This window comes from Pavona decussata, unplaced genomic scaffold (assembly GCF_977016875.1).
Source record: "Pavona decussata unplaced genomic scaffold, jaPavDecu1.1 SCAFFOLD_254, whole genome shotgun sequence".
In the NCBI taxonomy this organism is placed as follows: domain Eukaryota; kingdom Metazoa; phylum Cnidaria; class Anthozoa; order Scleractinia; family Agariciidae; genus Pavona; species Pavona decussata.
In genome coordinates, this window is record NW_028145657.1 from 1,181,165 (window position 1) to 1,204,256 (window position 23,092).

General features: G+C 41.2%; 1 protein-coding gene across 8 annotated transcripts; it reads right to left on the reverse strand.

Annotated features, from left to right (window-relative positions):
- Positions 1-818: 818 nt before the first annotated feature.
- On the reverse strand, positions 819-22,674 carry LOC146456470 (uncharacterized). 8 transcript variants are annotated; one of them, XM_085093127.1, is made up of 17 exons: positions 14,472-22,674; positions 13,783-13,854; positions 13,539-13,596; positions 12,793-12,804; positions 11,581-11,628; positions 9,624-9,769; positions 8,435-8,530; positions 7,449-7,594; positions 6,649-6,762; positions 6,019-6,170; positions 5,115-5,274; positions 4,557-4,638; positions 3,962-4,076; positions 3,213-3,323; positions 2,992-3,068; positions 2,140-2,227; positions 819-1,670 (listed from the first exon to the last, which is right to left on the reverse strand). In XM_085093127.1, the coding sequence occupies exons 1-16, from the start codon at positions 21,650-21,652 to the stop codon at positions 2,140-2,142; spliced, it is 8,658 nt and encodes a 2,885-aa protein (XP_084949253.1). In that variant the 5' UTR covers positions 21,653-22,674; the 3' UTR covers positions 819-1,670. The 8 variants fall into 8 exon arrangements, with proteins under 8 accessions (XP_084949253.1, XP_084949252.1, XP_084949251.1 ...); XM_085093126.1 differs by having other exon boundaries at positions 819-1,596; positions 2,131-2,227; XM_085093125.1 differs by having other exon boundaries at positions 819-1,669; positions 2,131-2,227.
- Between the last annotated feature and the right edge of the window lie 418 nt (positions 22,675-23,092).

Genomic DNA, 23,092 nt, shown 5'->3' on the forward strand with positions numbered 1-23,092 from the left:
CAGCAGTTGTTTCAGTCACACATACACATGTCCGAGGAATCTAGCTTAACGTTTGCAGCGCTATGGCTTTTTTTCTAGCGACTTCCCTTACATTAAATGAACATGTTTTCAAACGAGTTCAAAGAACTCTGTAATTGGTCAAAAAGTCTGTAATAATGGTCAAAAAGGTTCATGCGACGTAAAGAAGTGTAACTTCTTGCTATGTTCAAAGACACTGAAAACATCTCTTAATAATCTCATGACTCCGTCCATACTGACGAAATATGATGTAAATACCGCTCGTAAATAATATATTACACCTGAAACTATCATATCACAGAACTGCTATCATTTTTGTTGCGATATAAATAGAATAAGCATTTTTAAATATATTCGGATATCAGTATTTTCGCTTCGAAATTAACAATTGTTCATGTAAAATATACATAATGGTAATTGAACTGAAAGGAGTGCAATTTGGTCTGAAATCATACGCGTGATTTCAAAATCGAACGAGCGCGCAGCGCGTTTGATTTGAAATCACAAGTATGATTTCAGACCAAAATTGCACGACACAAAGTTCAATTACCACTTTATTACACCTATTTTGAAATCAGAGTTTTATTGTCAACATTAATATTCTATCTTTGATACTTCATTTCCATTTTGATGGGGAGCAAAAAATGGTGCAATTTGGGAATAAATCGCACTGTTGAGAGCCAATAACATTGCAAGGATCACCAGTGATTTCAAAATGGGTGTAATAAATCCTGAAATCTTTGCTATTTCAATAATTAACGAAGGATTAGATTGAAACAAGACTATCACCTTATATTGTAACCCTTTAACCCAGGCATAGTTTGATCAGTTGATGTGGATTAGCCTTTTGAGCCTGTGTATGAAATCCTACAGTGTGAACGTTCAAATGAAAGCTACTGAGCAATACTTGTGGTACTGTTTGCCACCCGCTGCAAGGCGCTTTCAAACTCTTGAGTCTGAGAGCGGAATCCTTGAATGTTGCAATCACTATAAATTAAAGCTACACAGCAGAGCAGTAGATTTCCGCCATCTCAGAAAATCCCATTTCCCTTAATATTCTCCTACAATAATTTATTTCTGGTTATCTCTACTCTTTTGCTATCTCGAACTGAGGCGATGTAGCAGCTCCCGTAAGGTCACACGTGATTGGCTGGCAACTCTTCAGAAAACAATAGAATAAACAACAGCACAATATCCCCAACCCTAAAAGCCAACCCTAATTTCAGCAGCTGCAAGCTTACGAGAACTGCTACATGTTAACAGTCCAAAATGACAGGGACCTACTTTAGTTTCTTATGGTGCTGTTTGTTTTTCAAACTTTATAAAATCGTCTTTGAGAACTTTTCCTCTGTTTTGAGGTTCTCACGCGTTTTCGTAGCAAGACGTATCCAACGCTCTTCAATTCTATCTTGGTTCTTTCCCCCAAACGACGGAATTTCGATGAACGTTTATCGTCTTCAATAAAAGTGGCGTTGTCCATCACTAACCACTGCACGCGGGAGGGGACTGTATCTACAGCTTCGTCGAGGAGTTTTTCTTTGCTTCCAGGACTCTTCAAGAGAACAGTGTTCTCGAATCCTGTTGAAATAGAGAACCTTTGCTGACCTTAAAGTTTACATTTCGCCTTGAATAGCAGACATCAAACAACAAGCTACGATCAAATGGAAACTATAAACTAAGGTATTGGTGTGATATGTTGAATGAGAGGAGGTAGCTTCCAAAAACTGTAAAATTTGCAAAGAATAGGAAGCTTTAGCAACGCTGACGGCGACGTCGACGAGAACGTATACAACTCTGCACGTGCATTACACTTTGTGGTACATTTCTTTGCCTTCACTGCACAACTTGGAGGTCAAAAAGTTCCTGATGGGACGTTTTATGAATGACGTAAACACACGACGACGAATTTTTCTTTCTCTTTCTAAACTTAGGTGCGGTCTCCAATAATTCAACTCCAGGAATTTAACCTACATTTGACATTTACAGCGAGTTGGAATAATTGCGAGGAAGTTTGAAACAACGCGAATTCATTTGAGTCTGAAATGTCAGTCGTCTCCTCCCCCTACCCCACAGGGGGCGCGGGAGATAGATAGGGTACTGCATTATACTTACCCTTCGTTACTATTTGCAGCATTTCTTTTTGGTGGGTTTGTCGTGGACGAGATTGAGTACACTCTGCATTAATTCGTCTTCTCGAACTTGTAAAATTCTAAAGTTAAATATAGTTAAGGATTAGTTTAGTTCTGGCCGAAAAGTAACCACAGTAATGAGAGAAAGTGAGGTTCAAAGTTTCACCAATCACAATCGACCAAGGTGCTACATTTATAAAACAGAAATTTTCCGTGTTTTCCATAGAACGATACAAACGTGTGCCGTGGGTGAGTAGTAATGTTTCCACTGCTTTTTCGATTTCTCTCAGACTCACAGTACTCTCTGAATGTGCTATTTTGAAGAATAAACTCCATTTACGGACCGACGGTCTGACAGGCCACTTCTGACAGATGGAAAGCGCCCTTAAATTTTAGAAGAGTTTTTCATTAACTAAACGGAAACACGTACGAAATAGTTTTATTTCCTTCACAAAATAACCCATTCGGAAAGCAAAATTTACCGCATTTCCTCCACCGAGTTACACAAACCGGATTTCAACCAATCAGAGCACTAGATCATTGACGTACATTGATCATTGATGGTGGTACACAACCAGCTCATTTCATGATCTGATAAAGATCAGTAGTAAACAGTCGAAACGTCACGATCCATACTCAGTGACTACCGATATGGTGCAACAACTGATCAAGAAAGCTATGATCTCGTGTATCCATAACGAACAACAAACATATCTTTTATGAAAACAGCATTTTCCTTTTGCGAAAAAAAAAAAAAAACTAAAATAAAAAATAAGGCATCATACAACGGCCACATAACGAAGCATCACTTATCAAAGCCAAAACAGAGTGAGCATCCACTTACTTAGAGAATTCTACCATGGATTCCTGGATGTTAAAGCCTGTTTTAGCGCTTGTTTCTGCATACAAGGCTTTGTATTCCTGTTAATCAAAAGTCGGCAGATTAATCGACCGGTGAATCAATCAATCAATCAATCAATCAATCAATCAATCAATCAATCAGTCAGTCAGTCAGTCAGTCATCAGTACAGCGTTGGGAGAACTGCATATCGCAATCTGTAATACCTCGGCTAATCTCTTTCCATCTTGGCTTTTGACTGGTCGCTCGCTGTCATCCTCAATGAGATCAACCTTGCTACCAACAATCATTATCGCAGTACCATCATCAGTTCCTTCCTACAAAAACAAAAAAAATCAATCATTCTTCAAAATGACGCTCCGAAACGATGGAGGATTGTTATTAATTTCTTTCTCAAAATGTACTTTTAGGTAAGAAAATTACAAAGACCAATTCTTTCACATGTAAAAGAGAGACGACGCAGTGGTGAGAGCACTCGCCTCCCACCAGTGTGACCCAGGTTCGATTCCCAGACTCGGCGTTATATGTGGGCTGAGTTTGTCGTTGGTTCTCGTCCTTGCTCCGAGTGCTTTTTCTCCGGGTACTCCAAAAATTTTCAATTCCAATTCGATCTGGAGGGTGTCTCCAATAAGTGCTCTACGTTAAATACATTGAAGCTTCAATGAAAAGCGATACATTAATTTTTAATTATTATTTAGGGGCGGTAACGTAGGATTTGGTGAAGACGAACTCCCCACCCCCAATCACTTTACAGCCTGTATAACCGGCGGGATTGTCAGTGGAAAGCGGTGCACACTCCCTAATCTTTGATTACAACTAGTTTTAGGAGTTTATAAGCTTGCCTCGGCTGCTTATACCTCCAAGTCTTTAAAACTTATTTCGTTTTTCAATAGCCAGACTTTGGTCAGACCAACATAAAGATGTTGAAAAGTTCAGCGTAAAACGTAATACATACCTCCACGCTTATCATCCAATTCTTGATGTTTAAAAACGAAGTTTCCATGGTAACATCATAAAATACAATGACACCGTCAGCCTTTCTGAAGTACTGCTTGGTGATGCTTCGGAATCTGGTAAATATAAAAGAACATCACATGCGACTGATTGAGATTCTTCAAGGAGAAATCAGGATAAATTAAACATTGTTTAAAAATCTCCTCTGTGGCTTAAGTTTAACAGATATTAGTAATATTTAATTAGTTCATTCTTGGTAACTAATTATTGACACTAGGCTGCAAGGACGATCTGTATTTTTGGGTGTGTTGGATCGGCGAAAGCACACTAGCCGCCTTAACACAAAAATAGGAAGAGACGCTGAAATGTTTCTTCCCTGTCCTTTCACGCTTCACCTTCTGCAGTATCGACGTTTCGCGCAGAAAGATAAAAGCGACTGAAAGGGTCGTGGAGAGGGATCTGTAACGCCCGAGCAAGATCATTTGTTTGGGATCTCAAGCGACACGAGAAGAAAGTAGCGAGAGGCTTTCTCCCTCGAGGTCTCACTTTTTGGTGCCTTTTCGTTTGCTAGAGATCCCTGAGGAACACAAACTTACCTTTCCTGGCCAGCAGTGTCCCAAAGTTGCAGGGCAATACATCTGCCTTCTATGTTCATGGTTCGTATTTGAAAGTCAACACCTAACAAAACGGCAAGCAACAATCGACATCAAACTTCCTAAACAACATATGACTAATCGAAGTAAAACTAACCTAGATCGCCAGACGCCTCCCTAGCTGTAAGACCGATATGTGGAAGGCCAAGTATCTGCTACTCTCTTACATCAGCTTTCAGGGGCGGATATAGGACTCTATGAAAGCGTGGGTTGTCAGTCTACTTAACGTAGGAAATTTTTCAAAAAGTAGATGGTGAAGTAAAGCATTTTTTTCATTTCCGTTTGCAGTTCTCAAAGTAAAGGCTGCACCATCCTCAATACTCCCCTGTACTTATTCAATCCAATGGCATGTTTTATTTTTTGTTGCTATCGTTGTTTTTTTTTTTCGTGTAACTCAACGGGACCTGATTTTGCGCAATAGGGACCTCTCACATGACGAGATTTTCCCAGATGAACCGAACTGATTTCATGCCAACAAAATAAGATTAACTGATTTCTTACCTATCGTTGCGGTGAACGAAGGCTTCCACGCGTCGTGACAAAACCGGTGAATAAAACTGGATTTTCCAACACCCGAGTCACCGACAAACACCACTTTGAAAACTCTCTCAGGTGCCGAGGGTTCACTGATGGCGGATACAGCAGCATCACTCATGTCCTGCTGTGGAGTGCAAAGTAAAATGACACATAAGCGTGGCACTAATGTAAAACACACACCACAAAAAAAAACTACTTAGAACTATCTAGAAATCGAAAGATTTTATTTCGGTTATCCAACAATCCTCTTCACATTGTTGAAACACTTTCTTGTGTGCCTTTTGTCAATATTGATTAGAATGGCATGCAACACCCAAAACTGTTTTCTTTCTTTACATTCACCACCCTTCATCTTCTTCTTTTTTATCACTACACAGGACACTTTCGCCATCGTTCATCCTAGCAGTATGCGTGGCTCGTGTCGCACAAGAACCTAGTAATTAGAGAGCTTTAGATTGTGGTAGGTAGGTGTGCGAGTACGACTACGAGTTGTTCCAATAGGACAAAGAGCGCGCGCGGGCGAACCAGTGTCATTTCTGGCGGGAAAACGAGATAGCCGTCTTCATTTTACTGCGAGTTTTTGGAGAACGGCCAAAACAAGTCTTCGTAACGTGGGCGATCTCGTCTTTGGAATTACAAAGAGAGCTTAGCTATCATCCTTTAAAGCAACTTCGTCAAGTTCGTCGCTCAAAGAGTAAAATGAAGGTTCCTGGGATGTACCTCTTCCTAGTAACTCGCTAAAAAACTTGAAGTCTGTTCTCGTAGTCGAACTCAACTAGAATCTAAAGCTTAGGTCTATTGACTGGCAAGTAACAGGAAATGCCTGCAAATTAACTACTAAACCAAGGAGTGAGGAGCTTCAACTTACTGATCCAAGGCGAGTGATTTCGTTGTCCTTCCCAACAGGCGCTGCGCGCGGTGAGGAAGGCATTTCATCAGACACGTTGCCATTCTCGTCACTGAAGTCTTCGGAAAACGACATGTCGGATTCTTCTCGAACTTCTTTTAATCTGCCGCGAACTAAATATAAATATCCACTTCGTTAAAAAATGAGATACGGACTTTCTTTTTGTTTCTTTCCGTTGGGTAAAACATAAACCGTTCTAATCCTAGCTGCTTTACGGGTGGTTAGCGGTATATGCTATCACGTAATGAGGGAAAAACAACCGGGAACTGGGATAAAACGCAGTCACTTCGCACCATTCTAAATTGGGATGGAGATGAGGATTCCCAGTGGCGCGTTATGGCGACTTTGGACTCCAGTCACTTCGCACCATGCCAAAAAATTTAGTATCAGGATCCGAATAGTGCGCGGGATAAGCGAAAATTAACAGCAGGTATTTTCCATGGGAATCACGTTCTCTTTTGACACGGAGGCTGTTGAATTTTAACTGAACAGGAGAGCATCAGAGCACATTTTACCCTTGTATTTTACGTGGAAGTTTTAGTATGTACTGAATCGCTATTTAAGTGTCATTAAGGCAAAGTCTTAACTCACCCGCAGCTGCGCCCGTACCGGCAGATATCAATTCAGCTTTTCTTTTTCTGAACACATCTTCTTCGAGTTCTTCATCGCTCGCCGTCATCTTGTGATCCTCTTCCTCGGTAATTTCTAACAACAATTGGGTATATATTAAAGGGGGCTCGTGAGGGAATCGACGCAAGCTTCGTGTGTTTCGCATTACAACTTGGACTGTTAAGTTCGCAGTCCAACCTTGCTGATAAAGCTAACGCTTCCACAATTTAACTCCTTCTTTGTGTTATATACATGTTTCTATAGACTTTATAGCACAAGTGGGGAGATTTGGGTAGTGCATCAAGACAATATTCAAGCCCTCTTGTGGTAAAAGCCGCAAAACAAGGTATACTGGCGCAAAATCAAACAAATGACAAATTCAACATGGAAAAAAGAAAAAAAATATCCGTGACTTAGGTGGGATTCGGCCCCACAAACAAATAGGTACAAGTCCACTGCTCCGCCATCTAAACCACATGTGAGCCACAGATGCCGGAACAACGCGTGAGTGAATCCCATTTGATCTAACATGCCTACAGAAAATTGCAGCAACAAAAATGCGTAACATGTATTTACATGTAAGCAACCTAAATGGAATGTACCAGTTTGAAGACTTCAAAATGGGACATTCTGACATACAATACTCTCAGGATATGCCGTTTTGAAGAATTCCAAGAATCAGTCCTTCAAATTGGTAGCCAGTTCTGACAAATGGCAAAACACCTTACTTTACGATTTTAACAGCAGCTTCCATGTAGAGGGCAAAAAAGATGAATATCTACCTGTGGGTTGTACGCAGGACATTATTTTTTTCGCCCATGCCGGTCGGTCCATTTCTTCAGCTTTCTCCTCTGATATAAGCTCTAGTGTAGGATCGCCTTCAAATTCAGCTTCTTCTTCTTGAATCGAGTCGTGTAGGGAAACAGGCCTAAACACGGCAGGTAAAATATATACCACAATTGTAATTAACTCAACAATAAAAAAAGTTTTTCATTTAGTGGATTCAGTATTTGCAAACCTTGTATCGCAACTGTCTGAAATATATGTGCAGTTGGTCTTATGTCAACCTCGGAACCAGGAGCAGATAGTTGGGTCGGAAGGAAGTCAAAACGGGTAAGTTTACAAGAACGAAGGCGCTCGCTCGTTCTCATAAACTTAGACATTTTGACTTTTTCCTGACCAAACTATCTGCCCCTCCGTCTCCGGGGATGATCTAAAGTAAGCTGGTAAAACGCAGCCATTTTAGATTTTTTCAGGAGCATATCTGGAAAAGGCCTGGTTATCACAGGGATCATTTCTGCAAATGGACTGCCATTTCATCAGCCTTTAAAAAGGACTATTTTCAGAAATGGTCGACCATTTCTAAGTGGTCTGCTTCAGTTTTTCAGATCATTCCCGCCGTTTAAGTTTTACAAACGTTTGAACACGTAGTTAAAAGGTTTAGTCAGAAGTGTGTGTTGCCATGTTTTATAGCTCACATTGTCAGCTATTTATAAAACGACATATTAATTTCAGTCCTACGATGAGTCAGTGCCATCAAATTTTTAAATTTGGTTGTTAAAACAACCAAACATGCGAACTTTCTCGAGCCCGTTTATAACAAGCGCTTTATGTATACCGTCATACAAAGTCCTTTGTTTTTAATTATGGGAATTTCCGTATCGCAATTAATCACCAAGTTTATTATTTTAGGTATTCTTGTTACTCGGCTCCTTAACGAACTACTGATGTTATAAGGAGAAATTCGATGTTGATCACGTCAACTTACCCTTGACTGCTGTCCGAGCCAAAATAGGAAGACATGACGGAGCCCTGCTTCTTTATGTCACGCCGCTTAGAACGCCTTCTGGCTCGACTATCATCACTTGAAAAAAGTTTTATGGTAGGTTTACAAACGGTAAACAGTTATAACAACACTAATGCTTTTATACCTTTCTAATTTTAATATCATTATCTTGACTATCTTTAGCTACCGTTTTAGGCTTATAAACTGGGTTTGACACACTATCGTTAATTTTACGAAATCGCGAAACTTAAAGAATTAGGAGGTACACGTTATTAAACGTATGTGATTTACAACCGACTAAAAAACTGCTTTAAAGCAGATTTGTGACGAATTATTATTTTCCACCACCAGTGAAATCTTTAGGTTTACTTTTCGCGCTGTACGTTTCTGAGCGATTTAATCTTTATTTGATTAAGGTACAAGATCAATTCTCTTAAAAAAAAAAAAACTCGTTGAAATTACCCCCGAAGAAAGGTTTCGATTGTTATTTTGTTTTTCTTGTTTAAACTTCTTCAAAATATCTCTAAAATCTCTACAATAACGCTAAGTAATATCTTAAATTATTTCACTTTAATTATGTAACGCTTGTGACAGGGCTTGCGGTTGAAAAACCCCCTTCGAATACCGCTGCCCCCATCACAGTTTCCCGTATATTATTATGACCAGTATCCCCAACCCCCAAAAGCTGCTCTCCTTCTTTGAAACTTTTCTTTGACTCGCTAAAAGTTTCTTTGCGATCTTGACCCTCCCTTGCACCCCCCCCCCCCCCCCCCCCACTCCCCACCCGTCTCCCAAACCAACTTCTTTGCTGGAATATTCTTCTGATTGCCTTAAATATGCTTCCGTATGGATCTGACTGGAGTGACTCTCTTATTTTTCTCAGGGATAGCAGAACGGAGCGGGCAGTAGCAGTAGTTTTCCCTTCTGAGAGCGCAGGAGGCTTGTGAAGACCTGATGCGCGAAAAGGAGCACTTTTAGCGAAAATTCCGTTCGTTTCACGCGCTTGCTTGGAAAGGAAACGTCTGCTACGGAGGCTAATGGAAACGCGATTTTCACTCGCACGTGAGAGAGTAAAAAGACAGTACGCGTGTTCAAGCACGCATCTCTCCCACTCCTCTATCTTTGGCCTAATAAATTTGTCTGGATATCTCTGTCTTGATATCAAACAAACCTTTTGGCGTTTGATCTATCGACATCATCCCCGCTGAGAGATTCCACCGAGCCTTGGTTCCCCCAAGTATCCTCAGGACCGGGTTTCCGTCTCCGTTTCACGTACTTGGACATCTGTGAGCCTTGCCGCAACACTTTGGACTTGCTCTAAAAAATGTGACAATGAAATGCAACTAAACAAGGGCAGATCGGCAATGATGTTTAACCCTTTCTAGAGGCAAACTATGAGTGACATCACGTCTTTACAGCTTTCGAGTCTGTGGATAAAATCTTCAAGTATTACATATAACATTCTAATGAAAGTTCCTAAGCAGTATTTTCCTGTGGTGCTGTTTTATTACGCTGTACAAGGTGGTTCTGATTTTTGAGCCTGTGAATAAAAGTCTCAAGTGTAACCGTTTAAATGAATGCCACACTGAGCATCACTTTCATGTGGTGTTGATTATTAAACCGTACAAGTTGGTTCTAACCTTTGAGTCTATGGGTGAAATCCTGAAGTGTGATCACTCGAATGAAAGATTTCAGCAGTATTTTCCTGTGATCCTGTTTATTACGCTGTACAAGATAGTTCGAACGCTTGAGTCTGTGGATGAAATCCTCAAGTGTGATCAATGGACCAGTACATTTCCGTGATTCTCTTTACTAGACTGAACAAGGTGTTCTAACGTTTGAGCTGTGGATGAAATCACTCAAGACTGAGCAGTACTTTCCTGTGGTGTTGTTTATTACGTAGTGCAAGGTGGTTCTAACTCTTCAATTTGTGGACACAATCTCACGGGTGTATAATTTGGCTCCCTTGGAAAAATGTGGTTTTAAGCTTGCCTCTCGATTTACATTAAAACATGATTGATTCAAAATACGTACGAACAAGGAGTACAAAGGAAAGATTCCAGGAAGAGATATAACAGAAAAAGACCAATGTAAGTTCTTAGAAGTAGTTGTTTTTAATTTAAAAAAGAAAATTTCTAAATTATTCACTACTTCTTTCCATGCCGTTTATTCCACAGAAATTTTATTCACTGTAATTAATCTTTTAAAGGCAATTTTAAGACAATTCATGCAGCTTAATAACTTAAGTTTGTGCGTTAATTAGGCATGATTACATTAGATTAACAGTATTTGGCTTGGGCTATATTTAATGTTTTCCAACCGTTCTTACAAAGTTTTCAACCTTACACGCAAGATAAACAGGAAGAGGATCTTACACTCAAGATAAACAGGAGTTTAGAATTGCGCTTCAATTAAGAGCGATTTTGAAAAGATTTACAGCTCTCAGCAGTCAGAAGCAAAGCCAAAGCAGGCTTTGGCTTTGGCAGAATTGTTTTTCTGCGCTCGGCATCGGTTGCACGTTTTCCCGCGCTTGACGCCGGTTGCACGTTTTTCCCCCCGTTTGTCATGCGTTACGACACCGGTTTCAAGTTTTAGCTCTGAGTTTTGATTGGTAATGTTCGCGATTACTTTCACTCCATGACACAGTGAAGATTGAATACCAATGTTCGAAATTGATCCAACTGCATAAGTCTGGCTAAACAAAGAGCGTCAGAAAATAGACCATTTTAAAAGATTTGGTCGTAATGAACCCGGAAAAAAAGGAATAGTAAGCGTTTATGCAATTGCTTGAATAAGAGATATTTGCACTGAATGCATAGACGCCTGCCTGTCAAAGCTCTCTTTGAAGGCATTCATCCAACTGTTTTGAGTTCAACACGTTCAAATCTGGTAAAACCTGTTAATTCCCGGACATTCTTTCACGTAGCTGGCACTGCTTGTCGATCAATTTCAAACACTCGCACACAGTTATTCTGTTGATTCTGGTGTGAGGAATAGTCATTGTAAAACAGCTGTACATGAAATTTTTAGGTAATAAATCGGTTTAGAGCATTTACTAAATGCTCTAAACCGATTTATTACCTAAAAAGAAACAAATTACATCTTTTAAGCCTGTTTTAGCTTCTTACCTCAGCTTCCTCAATCTCATCGCTGAGACTGTGTCCTCGTTCCTTTTTCTGTTTAATAATCAGCAATTATTAGACAATTTACTTTAAATTACCATTTAGGTTTATTCGCAGTTCATTTTTGAAACGAACATAACTTAAGATAAGGCTTTAAAATTAGGAGTAGTTTAAAATTTTCATCGATTAACTTAAAATATTATCTAAAGCGTTAAGTATCTCCACAGGCATCCCAACAGAGCAATACAGTGAATAAAAAAAATGATTTGATATCATTTTCTGTTTAGAGGCGAAAGATCACAGGTTAAAGGCAAGCCTTTTGTTATTCTCGAAATCTATTGTTGTTGTTCTCAGTATGTATTTCGAATGACGAACCGAAAGAGAGAACGACGACCTTGACAATGTTTGGGATGCCTGTGCATTGTATAGCTTGGAGACTGTACGTGTTTGGTCCGAAAAAGGTTAAGTTAGGTACATAGACGAATAACGCTAACGCGAGCAAAATTATTATTTAGCGATAACCCATTATCAAGGGAAAAGTTATGGAACGTAAATGAAAGACGCAAAAAAAATGTTAACATTTAGTTTTACTTAATACGTTCACAGAAAAACAGTTATTGAACAGTGCATCACGGAAGTTTTAGTAGATTAAAATTAGGAATTCATGGTTTATCTTTATGGCGGATGATCTTGATGGCGTGTTTTTGCCTCATGCTAGTCATTAGTTAAGCAACCTTGGTGGGTTATGCCGTTTTTTTCTTAGATCCGGTTGTTCAAAGGGTGAAAAACTTTATCCAGTGGAAACGTCGCTAGCAAGCGGACAAAATTTACTCCAATTGCCACATTCTGTCCACTGGTAAAAGCTCTACGCTCTTTGAATAAGTAGGACCAGAAGAGACGACTTAAAAGGCGTCCAAAATAAAAGCTGTCAAAGAAAGAAAATCTTACGGGTAAAAGTATCAATTACTGAGTTTAAAACTCGCCCAAAACTAGACAAGATTATGAGAGGATTTTGCTGGTATACCTTAGGGTAAAATTTCGAAATTATGTTAAAGTCAGGTTTAAAGTTATCACTCGTGAAAGTTCATTTTACTTTGGTGTTAACTGTTGCAAATGACCCTTCGATACTATAAGAAGCTTCAAAATAAATACTATGGTTATAAGAAAAGCTGTAAGCAAAGAAGTTAACAAAAATAAACAAAACAAAAAAATACATACAGCCATTAGCATCTGTGAAGAATCCAGAAGGAGATCCAGCACATGCGCAGTAAGCATTGGCAAAAACAAGTCAGTCAGTTAAAGAATATTATTCTCATTATTATTGGTATTAGAATTTTATCCAAAAAAATACATTCTGTAACAATTAAAATTACAAGAAAGGGGGAATAAAGTTGAGTGTACAAAGTAAAGCGACGTACGAGGTGGATATGCAAGGTGCGTTGTTAATAACGCAATGTAGAACGCAATGTGATAAATTTGAAAGTCCTGCTTTGTCCCAGGTCGGCAAAGAAAGGGAAAACAGGAGGCGCGGGGCGTGATGGTATTTTTCTCTGCACCATTTCCAGAAATCCATGCATATTGTTCTGGATTAAGGAGAAACACCTAGGGACAAGGCAGGAGATACACAAAACCTTTCCAAACAAGTAACGACATTTTAGGGTTATTATTTCAGCAGAATTCGAGTGCCATTCTTTTCCTTAAGGATATCGCGCAAGGAAAGTGGATCGTGATAAGCGCGCGAAACTAGTCTCGCTGTCTCACTGGGCGCGCAAAAGACATTACAGAACGTGTTTTTTGTCATCAATGTAAAACTGACCAAACACTATACTCAAACGCGAAAAACTAATTCTGTAATTACAACAACATAAAATAAACACAAAATTGCGTGTTCATGAGTCAAGTGATTGAGCCATAACAGGCCTTATTACTCTGGGTTATCAAGAACATCAAGGAGACAAGCTTACCGCTTCGTGCGCAGCCTCAATAGCATCCTTGTCGTCTCTCAGTTTCTGATTCATGTCCCTTAAACAAAAATAGTCATTAGCAGGCTGTTTGCAGCCAACATAGAATTTTATGGGGAACAACTTTTCAGGCCATATACGTTTAGACGGACTAGTTACAACTCGCTGCACTTCATCCTGGACCTCAGAGAACTTACACGAGGCAGATGATAAAGGTTCTTAACATTCACTAATTGCTTTTTTTTACCTGAGGATGTCTAGCTGCTTGATGAGGCTCGCTTGTTCCTTTTGCATACCCTGTGATACCCGCATGGCCGCCCTACAAAGAGAAAGTATCTTCGGTTTAGTGAAAGTTGAAAGCTATAAAGCTACCCTAAGGTATGGACTAATAGCCTTTCTCCTCCCACGTGATTGCAAGAAAACTGGAGATTAAATTTTATTGTCACGGCTCGCTTCCAGTTTCCATACGACCATTTATACTGTCACCTGTTTCCCGTGTTTCTCTGTGTAGCAACCACTACAGTTTTTTTATTGCAAGTAATGAAATGGTACCGCCAGATAAACCCTTGTGAATACAGCCGCCTTTTATTTCTCCCTATCCGGGATGCGATTGGACAAGGGCGATGAGAGACGGGAGGGTATTTGCAAGAAAAGGCAAAACAAACTGGCGAAGACGATGGACGTAAGATATATTTACACCTACTATCGTCAATGCTCATTTGATAGAAGAGTTTTTGTAAACAAAAGAGTATGAGAAAATGAGCGCTCTTTTCCAACAAGAAGAAAACCAAAAACGGTTTCTTTTCACGAATATTTTCGGTGAAAAACCAGGCATTCAATCCAAACAAAAGGTTACTTACAGGACAACAAAAGATAAACTGCGACAGAAAATGATACAAATGACAAGCCAAAATAGTGAAAACATAAAACAAATACCCGTTCTGAGGGTCGCTTGAGACGCTTGAACAAGTGTTCTCGTTTTGAAGCTCATCAACAAAATGTCCACAATGGCATAGCACGGCTTGACAGCCAATCTCAGAAAACGCTACTGGAAGAACAAAGTCTGCTGGTTTAGATGCTAATTCAGCAGAAGTTTGACAGAGCTCAGTATCATTTAGGCCATCCCGCGAAGTAGATTTAAAGCGGAATACTTCAGGTTCGTCGGGACTTTTCCCGTATGTAGAAGGACGACTAGCGCCCTGGAGGGGTCCCATTTGTGGAGAGCAGGGCGTATTGACATACTCTTCGACCTCCGCGTCGTTAAAGAGCTCCACGTCATTGGAGACTTGTATCTGTCCAGCGAGCACGTTCAGGTCGTCTAAAGTATATGCTACTGTCTGGCACTCCTTAGATGTTGCGACATACATATCACCGTCAGGTGATGTCTGGCTTTCTCTACTGTGATATTCAATGGCGGATTCCAAGTTTGACGTCTGACAGAGTTTTGAAGACGAAACAGTGGTGGCTGTTTGACATGCTTTAGTACCGTAGGTTGGCTTGTTTCTTTCAAGACTATCTGTGGTCTGGTTGTTGTGTGCAACCGAATCTGCTTTCGCTAATTTCAAGGACAGAGTCGACAAATAATAGTGGTCGTTCATTAGGCCAGGATCCGTTTGACATTCTTTGTTGTTGTAGACAAAATACTTACACTGGTGGGCTTGAACCTCAGTTGGTGTCTTAAAGGAACCATCCGCGACAAACTTTGGCATTGTCTGGGTTTCTTTAGAGGACACTGCTGGTAACCCAATTTCTGTTTGACACTCTTTGCTCAGGGAGGATATTTCGGTCTCTTTTCCCAGCTTTGCAATATCTCCAGAGTCGTTATACCACGAAGTCTGACATTGCTTCGATGTAACAAGGAGAAGGTCAGAGTCCAGAATTGTTTGACACTCCTTGCTCTCATAGAATATTTCAGTCTCTACTTTTGCCTTCTCAATCTCGTCAGAGGTGTAAGACCAGAAAGAGGTTTGACATGCTTTTGACGTTGCAAACAAAAGATCAGTGTCCAGGAAGGTTTGGCACTCTTTGCTCTCGTAGGTCTTTTCAGCTTCTTCTGTCAGCTTTGTAATCTCTCCAGAAGTATTGGACCACGAGGAGGGCTGACATTGAATTGACATTGCAGGAATTAGGTCAAAGTCAAATACTGTTTGACACTCTTTGTTCTCGTGGGAGTTTTCGGCTTCTTCTCTCAGGAATGTAATCTCTCCAGAGGTATGGGTCCACGAGGAAGTCGACGGAATAAAGTCAGAGTCAAACAATGTTTGACCCTCTTTGCTTTCGTGGGACATTCCGGCCTCCACTCCTGTCTTTTTGGTCTCTCCAGAGGCATAAGAAAAGGAAGAGTTCTGATATTCCTTCAACGCCGCAAGAAGAAAATCAGTGTCCAGTAATGTTTGACACTCTTTGCTTTCGCAGGGTATTTCAGTCTCCACCACAGCCTTTTCGTTCTCTTCAGAATTATGGAACCACGAGAAGGTCTGACATTCTTTTGACGCTACGCGAAGTAGGTCATTGTCCAGTACCGTTTGACACTCCTTATCAACATAGGAAGTGAACCGGGATGTGGAAATTTTCTTTACAGCAGACTCATCTGCGGCACCACGAATGGTCAATATCTCGCACTGCGTTGATGACGTTACAAGTACATTGTGAAGTGATGTTTGGCACTCTTTGTTTGTTAGGGACACCAAGCGAGACGGACCATCTTCTGCAGTAGAAGTTCCGCAATCACCGAATTCATGCAGGTTGCTTCCTGTTGTCTGGCATTCCTTGTTGTAAAAGGAAATGTGATTTGCCGATTTAGTAGTGTTAATCTGGCATTCCTTTGATGATGTCAAAACCAGTTCATAACCAGGTGACGTTTGACAGTCTTTGTCGACATGTTGGCAGTCGTTGATTCGTGCTTGAACCTCCTCACCACTATCGCCATCTTCGCCTAAAGCAGTCTCCCTCTGCACGATTTTTTCTTCAGAGCGAGGGTTGGGGAGTTTCACCTGGACACCCACACTGGCAAAGTCATTGGTTTGCAGCTCTGTCTGGCATTCAATGCTTTGTTGTAGGAATGCTTTTCGGGGAGAACTGACTTCAAGGGTCTCGTTCGTTTGACATGCAGCATTGACGCTTTTGTATGAAAAGGACGTCTGGCTTCCTTTAGTTTTACACTCTGGTGGGCTGCCACTTCCCTTTAATACATCTACTTGACGTTGTTGATCAGTACCCTCCCTGATGACATTACCCGAGTGAAATCTGCCAGCTTTGAATGTGCCAAATCCCTGTTTGCCGTTGTCAGATTCCGCTTTCGAATAAGAATCAAGTTTCTGCGTTTTGGCTGAGGCCATTGGTCCTTTGTGAGAATTTCCCTCCTCGTCTCGATTTCCGTCCTGGAGCAAATGATGTTGGAGACGGTCACTTTTATCAAGATGTGGTTTTCCAAATGGTACCCAGGTTGAGGCCCGCAAATCATCTTGAGTACTGATTTCCACATTTGACCTCTCTTTCTGTCCTTGAAACGTGAAATAGTTGTTTTTAGAGTAAGTCTGCCTTATTTCACCGGCATTAAGTCCTTCGTAACTGCAGACGACTTCTTCCACCTCCACTTTACTTGATCCATTTTTACCATTTGAATCCAATTCCTTGACTTCAACTAAGTTGGCGTCTTTGCTTTGAGTCCCGACTTCAGCAAACATGGGGTCAGTAATGTTGTCTGCTAAGGCTGTTTTGCCATCTAAACAGTCCGCAGTCTCATCAAGGTAGCTTGAAAACATCGCTTCCGTGGTAGGCAAAGCTCCATCTTCAAACGGATTATCGTTGACGTCCAAGGCTACAAAACAGACATCTTCAGTTGCAACATGCCTCTCGGCTGCATCTTGTACTACTCTTAGACTAGTGATATCCGAACCTTGGTGGTGGCGAAGTGCATTATCCGTCAATGCCAAGGGCTGGAATTGTTCCTCGGGTAGAAGGTCTATTTTTGTCACGTCTTCAAAAGAATCTGCATTTTCGTTTTCATATGTCTTTTCCGACATATCAAACACTATCTCTACTACTGGAGTCGCTTTGCCAGACAGACTCGTAATTGCACTTGGCTGCTGGATAAAATATTGAACTGCTTTTTCGCAAGCAAAGCCTTCTTCGTGAACAGAAGACAATTTGGTTTCACCAACTAAATCCTCAGATTCATCTACGAGGGAAGTGATATTGTCAGAAACACCACTGTTTCTTTCTACACTTTTTCGCAAACTGGTATGGAGGGTATTGGTCAGTTCTTCTTGAGTGGCATGATCTGTTTTACTGTCTTCATGAGTAACGTGTTCGGAAATGGGGGAGTCCATTGTAGAATCCTTTGGTTCGTTTTCGTCCAGGAACAAGTCTTCCTTTTTCACGCCTTCATCTGACTGCCAAAGAGTTGAACTGGTCTCTAGGGTCTCCACTGTAGAAGTCTCATTCTTTTTATGAATGTCCACGTCAAAATTCCCACAGGGTTTAAGGGACGCTGCGGTTTCTAGGGGTTCAACTGGCAACATCGGAGAGACATAACGTTTACCAGTTATCTCTGGAAAAGAATTGGCACCTCTAGTGTTATGAGTAAGGGCAATGCTTTGAGCCACTGGTATTCCTGACAACAATACAGGAGAAACTGTTTCTTCACTCTGGAGTGTGAAATCAGTTGAGCTCGAATCGACATTTGCTTTCTTCTTACCTCCATTGAGAGGTTGCGCCCTTCTTTGTTCCGTTTCCTTGACGAAGTCTCTCTGATATATTTTTGCTTCATTGGATGGTTCCACATCATCCAAAGATTCTAATGCCTTTGCCCAACTTTCTTTAGGTTTGTTTGAGGTCGTCTCTTTCTGTGAATATGGTTCTCTCGTAGGGTTAGGCAGGGCATCAGCTAACTGTAGATGATCACCATTTGTAGACGCTTCGCTTGTCTTTGAAAGAACTGCTGCTTGCTTTTTGCGTTCGGGAATACGCCTTTGTCTAGGTACATGGGTGTAACTTCCTTCCTTTGAAGAAGGTGAATTGGAGAGCTGGGTTACGTTTTTTCTGAAGCGTCGCATATCTGTCTCACTTAGATGGGTTCCAGTGCTTTTGTCGTTCATATTATGAGGGCCATCATAGTTCTCATCCGTTGGCTGAAAGTGGGCATCAAGTGCACTTTTTGTCTTTCGCATGGTCCTTCCTACTTCGTCATCTTGGCAACTCTGATTAAGTTGCTCATGTGTAGTAATGGTGTCAGCTTTCTCCTTTGAGATTACTTCCTGACTGCCACCTTTCTCTTGTTTTTCCTTGAAAACAGGAACTAAAGAAAAGTAGTTGTCGCTGTCGATGTCACCACTGTTACAGTTGCCGTCGTCCTTGTCCTTGTCATTAAAACGAAGAATTTTCTCGATACTTGGATGTTTGCTGTCGTCGTCCAAGGAGAGCTGTAGTTCTCGTTCTGCTTTCTTGGTGGAATGCCTCTTAGACTCGTTCCCCTCAACTGCCATCTTACTTTTCTGTAATAAGCGTTTTGTAGTCTTTGCCAAACTTTCGTCAGCTGCACCGGAAGACCGTCTCCTTGCATGTGGTTCAGTAGCCGTGCTAGGACGAGGCAAATCACCAGTTAACTTAGAGTGTAGTTCATTGTGTTTCGGTGATGTTTCAAAAGGACTTTTGCTTTTCATCGTGGGATTCTTTCCCTGTCTTTCGTTCTCGTTGTATTTTCGTTTGGTCACAGGATTGTACGTTCGTTGCTGTGTAGAACGTGAAGTGGGACGCTGAGAAACGTCTTTCCCGGGACGTCCATTGTCTTTCTCAAGTAGCTGGCTATCAATAATTCCGTCCTTTGCTTCTGTGTCAGTGCACTCCCCTTTTACTTCATCTTTCACCAAACAAGTATCCTCTCTCACCCGTTTCGCTTTGAGTCCACGTTTGTCAGTTGTCTGATAACCTTGCCGCTGCTTGTAAGAAACAAACGCCTCTCCGCCTGTAGGTTCCAAAGTTAAAGAGCCATCAACCGTGTTTTTCATTTTACCTCTGTCGGGAAGGTGTTCAACAGGCCCACGATTCAAATCTTTATGTGGTCGATTCTTCTCTCTCGCCGGCCACCTTGGGTCCGTTGCTTGAGATATTTTTTCTGCATCTCCCATTTTCAGTTCTGATCCATAAGCGGCGGGAGCCATCGTATCTTTGACTTCCTGCTTCTCATTGTCTTGCAGATTCTCCTCCAGCCTTTCACCCTCGGAAGGCGATTTACGGCTCGTGTTTGAAGTTACTTCTCTCTTGATTGAACGTATCTTTATAGGAACAACCTTTCCCTGAACATTTCCATGCCCAGTAGGTCTTGTCATTGAATCCTCTGGTATCAGTTTCTGCCATGCAGGATAAGAAATATTCTTTACTTCCTCTGACCCATAAAACGGACTTTGATCGCTTGGTATCTGTTTAGACAATTGGCCAGACTGCAAGGTTCCCTTTGACCGCCTAATCAGATTACTGCAGGGAATACCATCCAGTTCATCTTGGCTAGACCGTTGATAGTCAAATGTTGTGTCTCCTGGGGCATTCGGCATTACGTTGACACTTTCATACTCAGTGGACAAATTAATACTGCTGTTCAGTTCATAATCGAACTCTGCACCGTGTGAATTGCCACGCTTTGAAGGTAAATCGTCACATTTGGCAGCAGGCTTGTTTGTCACTCTCATCTCCGCTTTGGTAGCTTCAAGGTCATTATAATATTTACTCGGCGTATGATTTCCAGGATAGCCAGCTGAAACTCCTTTGTCCGCTTCGACCCCTGTCGCACCTTGGAGCATCACTCCCTCTGTGTCCCACTTTCCTTCAGGTTTGCTTCTTTGCTCATCCCTCACCAAAGAAATAGAAGGGGCAGCCGTCAGGGCAAATACAGAATGGCGATCACTTCTTCCACCACTATGGTGAAACTGTGACCCTTTCAAAGCATCGTGGTCGGTAGAATCACCATCGGTCCTTCCAACGTAGGGCAAGGCACCTTCGCGCTGATATAATGACCTTGATTTTGATTTTATTACCCTGTGCGAATCTTCATTGCGAAACACTCTTATTGCTGGTCCTCCAGAAATCCCAGGCACCACACAAGCCATAAGCCCACGATCGCTATCTTGGCCTTCAAACTCAGGTCTCTTCAAAGAATCCCCGTCATTATGTCTGTGTTTCTTATGTCGCTCTGCACGGCCTTCCTTTGAAGCCATCTTTCGTTTCGTTCTCTTGTCATCTTGTTTGCCAACAAGTGCAAAACACATAAAGCCGCTATCAGCGCTGCTTGTTGATAAATAGTCATCTTCGATCACATCTGGAACGTAGCCTAACTCCGAAGCTACAGAAGACAAATCTTCGAAACTATCAGCAATCTGGCGTGACGTGCCCTGCGGGTATCCAGAGATGACCTCTTGATCACCGTCACGACGCCTGGAGGTCGGACTAATACTTTCATTCCACCGACAATCCTTGCCAGCGAAAAACCGTGCGGTATATCCAAAATGCTCCAAAGACCCCTCTGTTTCATTGCGGTATCTGAAACTGCCTTCCGAATCAGCCTCGCTCGAAAATGAGGCCATTGGAAGGCGATCTAATGTCTGTCGTTTGTTCGACACGCCGGGTATTTTTTGTAAACACTGATCAATTTTTTTCTCCCTACTGTGCGAACGCTCATCATCTCCTTCGCTCCAAAAGACGGAATCGTCCTCAAAACAATCATTCCGGATTCCATCAGGACTGTAACGTTGCTCCGAGCTACTGGTATTTTGTGGATCGTCCCTCAAATTGGGAGATGTCGAAGTGCACGTCGCAGTTCCAATGTCGTGAAAGGACGTCTCACTTTCACTGCTGAGAATATTTGCGTACTCCAAAAACAATTCAGAAACTTGTCGCCCCATACTCGGGCTTGGAGGCCAGTTTTCTTCTGTGTAAGCGTCGACGGAAATGATGTCTTTGTTTAACTCGGGGCACGAACTCGAAGCCAAAGATACCGCTCCGTCTTTTGACAAATCGTCGTTCGAAGCGGACGTGTCCGACGAGGGGTACACATTGACAACGTTGACAAAACGCCGAAACTGGGGATCCAATCGAGAAACATACGACGTTGGGGACTTGGACATTTGGATTTCTTGAATCTGTTGGGCCCAATGCAAAGGTCACAAGGCAGTTAATCAAACTGTGAATTCCATCTATTCTGTTTTCGCATGGCGTGTGTACGGCTGCGTGAGGGATTTACAACGTTTACAATTCCACGCCAATCATCTATCAACCGGTTTTATGGTCTCGTGTTAAGTACGCACAAACAGCATACACTGTGCAAACATCGTCAGACAGTTTGATAGGCAGAAGTGTTCATTATTCCAGCAGCAGACAAATACTTAAAATTTTTGAATAAATCTGACGACGTTTACTAGCTGAACGGAATTTGCAGAAATTTCTCGACAAACTTACACGAAACGTTTCCGAAAAATTGTTATTTCAATAACGCATTGAAGGCTAACAGTTTGTCAAATTTTACCGTCGCAAGTTATGTCGAGCTCAGCAATGATCTTATGTTTTTTGTCAGTCTGCAGCCTTCAAGACGCCCACAAATGGTTCAAATGACGTGGGGGCCGACAAGATTATTTTTCAAAACAATACACCAATTATACGTGAAACATAATTCGCTCAGAAAGCTAATTTCGGCTCCACTCGAACATAAACAAGACAAAACAATTATTAACTCCTCAGGTAGTTTTTCTTGTTATGAAACTCAAATAGCAAAAACACTCCATCTTTGCTGCTTATACAAGTCCCATTAGCTTTGAGTTGCGAAATAATGTTTAATTGCAAAGATTAAATTCTGTTTGTAAATCTTTTTCGTTCATTCGGAAGCAATTGGTTGTCCTAGTAATTCAGTTCAATGACCTTTTTCACAGCGAATTTTCGCGAAACGATTTCCTGAATAATCCATCAAATTTTTCATTATAAAAATCACGAGAATTCGCTTCAAATAAAAAGAAAGCACATTAGTTGTAGTCGCAAATGGAAAGAGTTTAAGTTGGACAGACATAAAAATCGAATTATAAAACGCGACATGTCAAATGCCTTATCCCTGATTAGTGAACGATAATGAAGCTGGAACCTTATACCCTTGAGCAGTGCATACTTTTATAGTCTAATAACTTTGCACGAGACAGTTTCTAAATTTAGTTCAAGCTTTGTGTATCTTTACGTGCAAAATTAAGCAATGCAGTGTAGACGTCAAGGAAAAGGAAAACACTCCACAACCACATCTGTTCAACACTATAACGCGCAAACAAACCTATTTCCCCTACTTCGCTTGGCAAGTAGCAATTATTCACCATAGTTTTTCATGTCAAAGTCTCGATAAGAAACATTCAGTGATAAAAATTTGCATTTTTAATATGCAAACTCACGCCGTGTTGACACAGAAAAACACACATAAGAGTAGTAAATGGCAAGACAGTTGTGTTTTGTCATCTCATGATGTGGGGTTAGAAATTGATGTCAACTCAAACTCATTCTTTTAGTCCTTTGAAGGTTGCATGTCTCAGGAT

Bases quoted from the DNA above. Each gene is read 5' to 3' on its own strand.
- LOC146456470 (XM_085093127.1), bottom strand. From the start codon at position 21,652: ATGTCCAAGTCCCCAACGTCGTATGTTTCTCGATTGGATCCCCAGTTT. The intron at 13,855-14,471 runs GTATTTGTTTTA...TTCTCTTTGTAG, and splicing joins TCAAGCGACCCTCAGAACGG to GGCGGCCATGCGGGTATCAC. The intron at 13,597-13,782 runs GTAAAAAAAAGC...TTTTTGTTTAAG, and splicing joins AAGCAGCTAGACATCCTCAG to GGACATGAATCAGAAACTGA.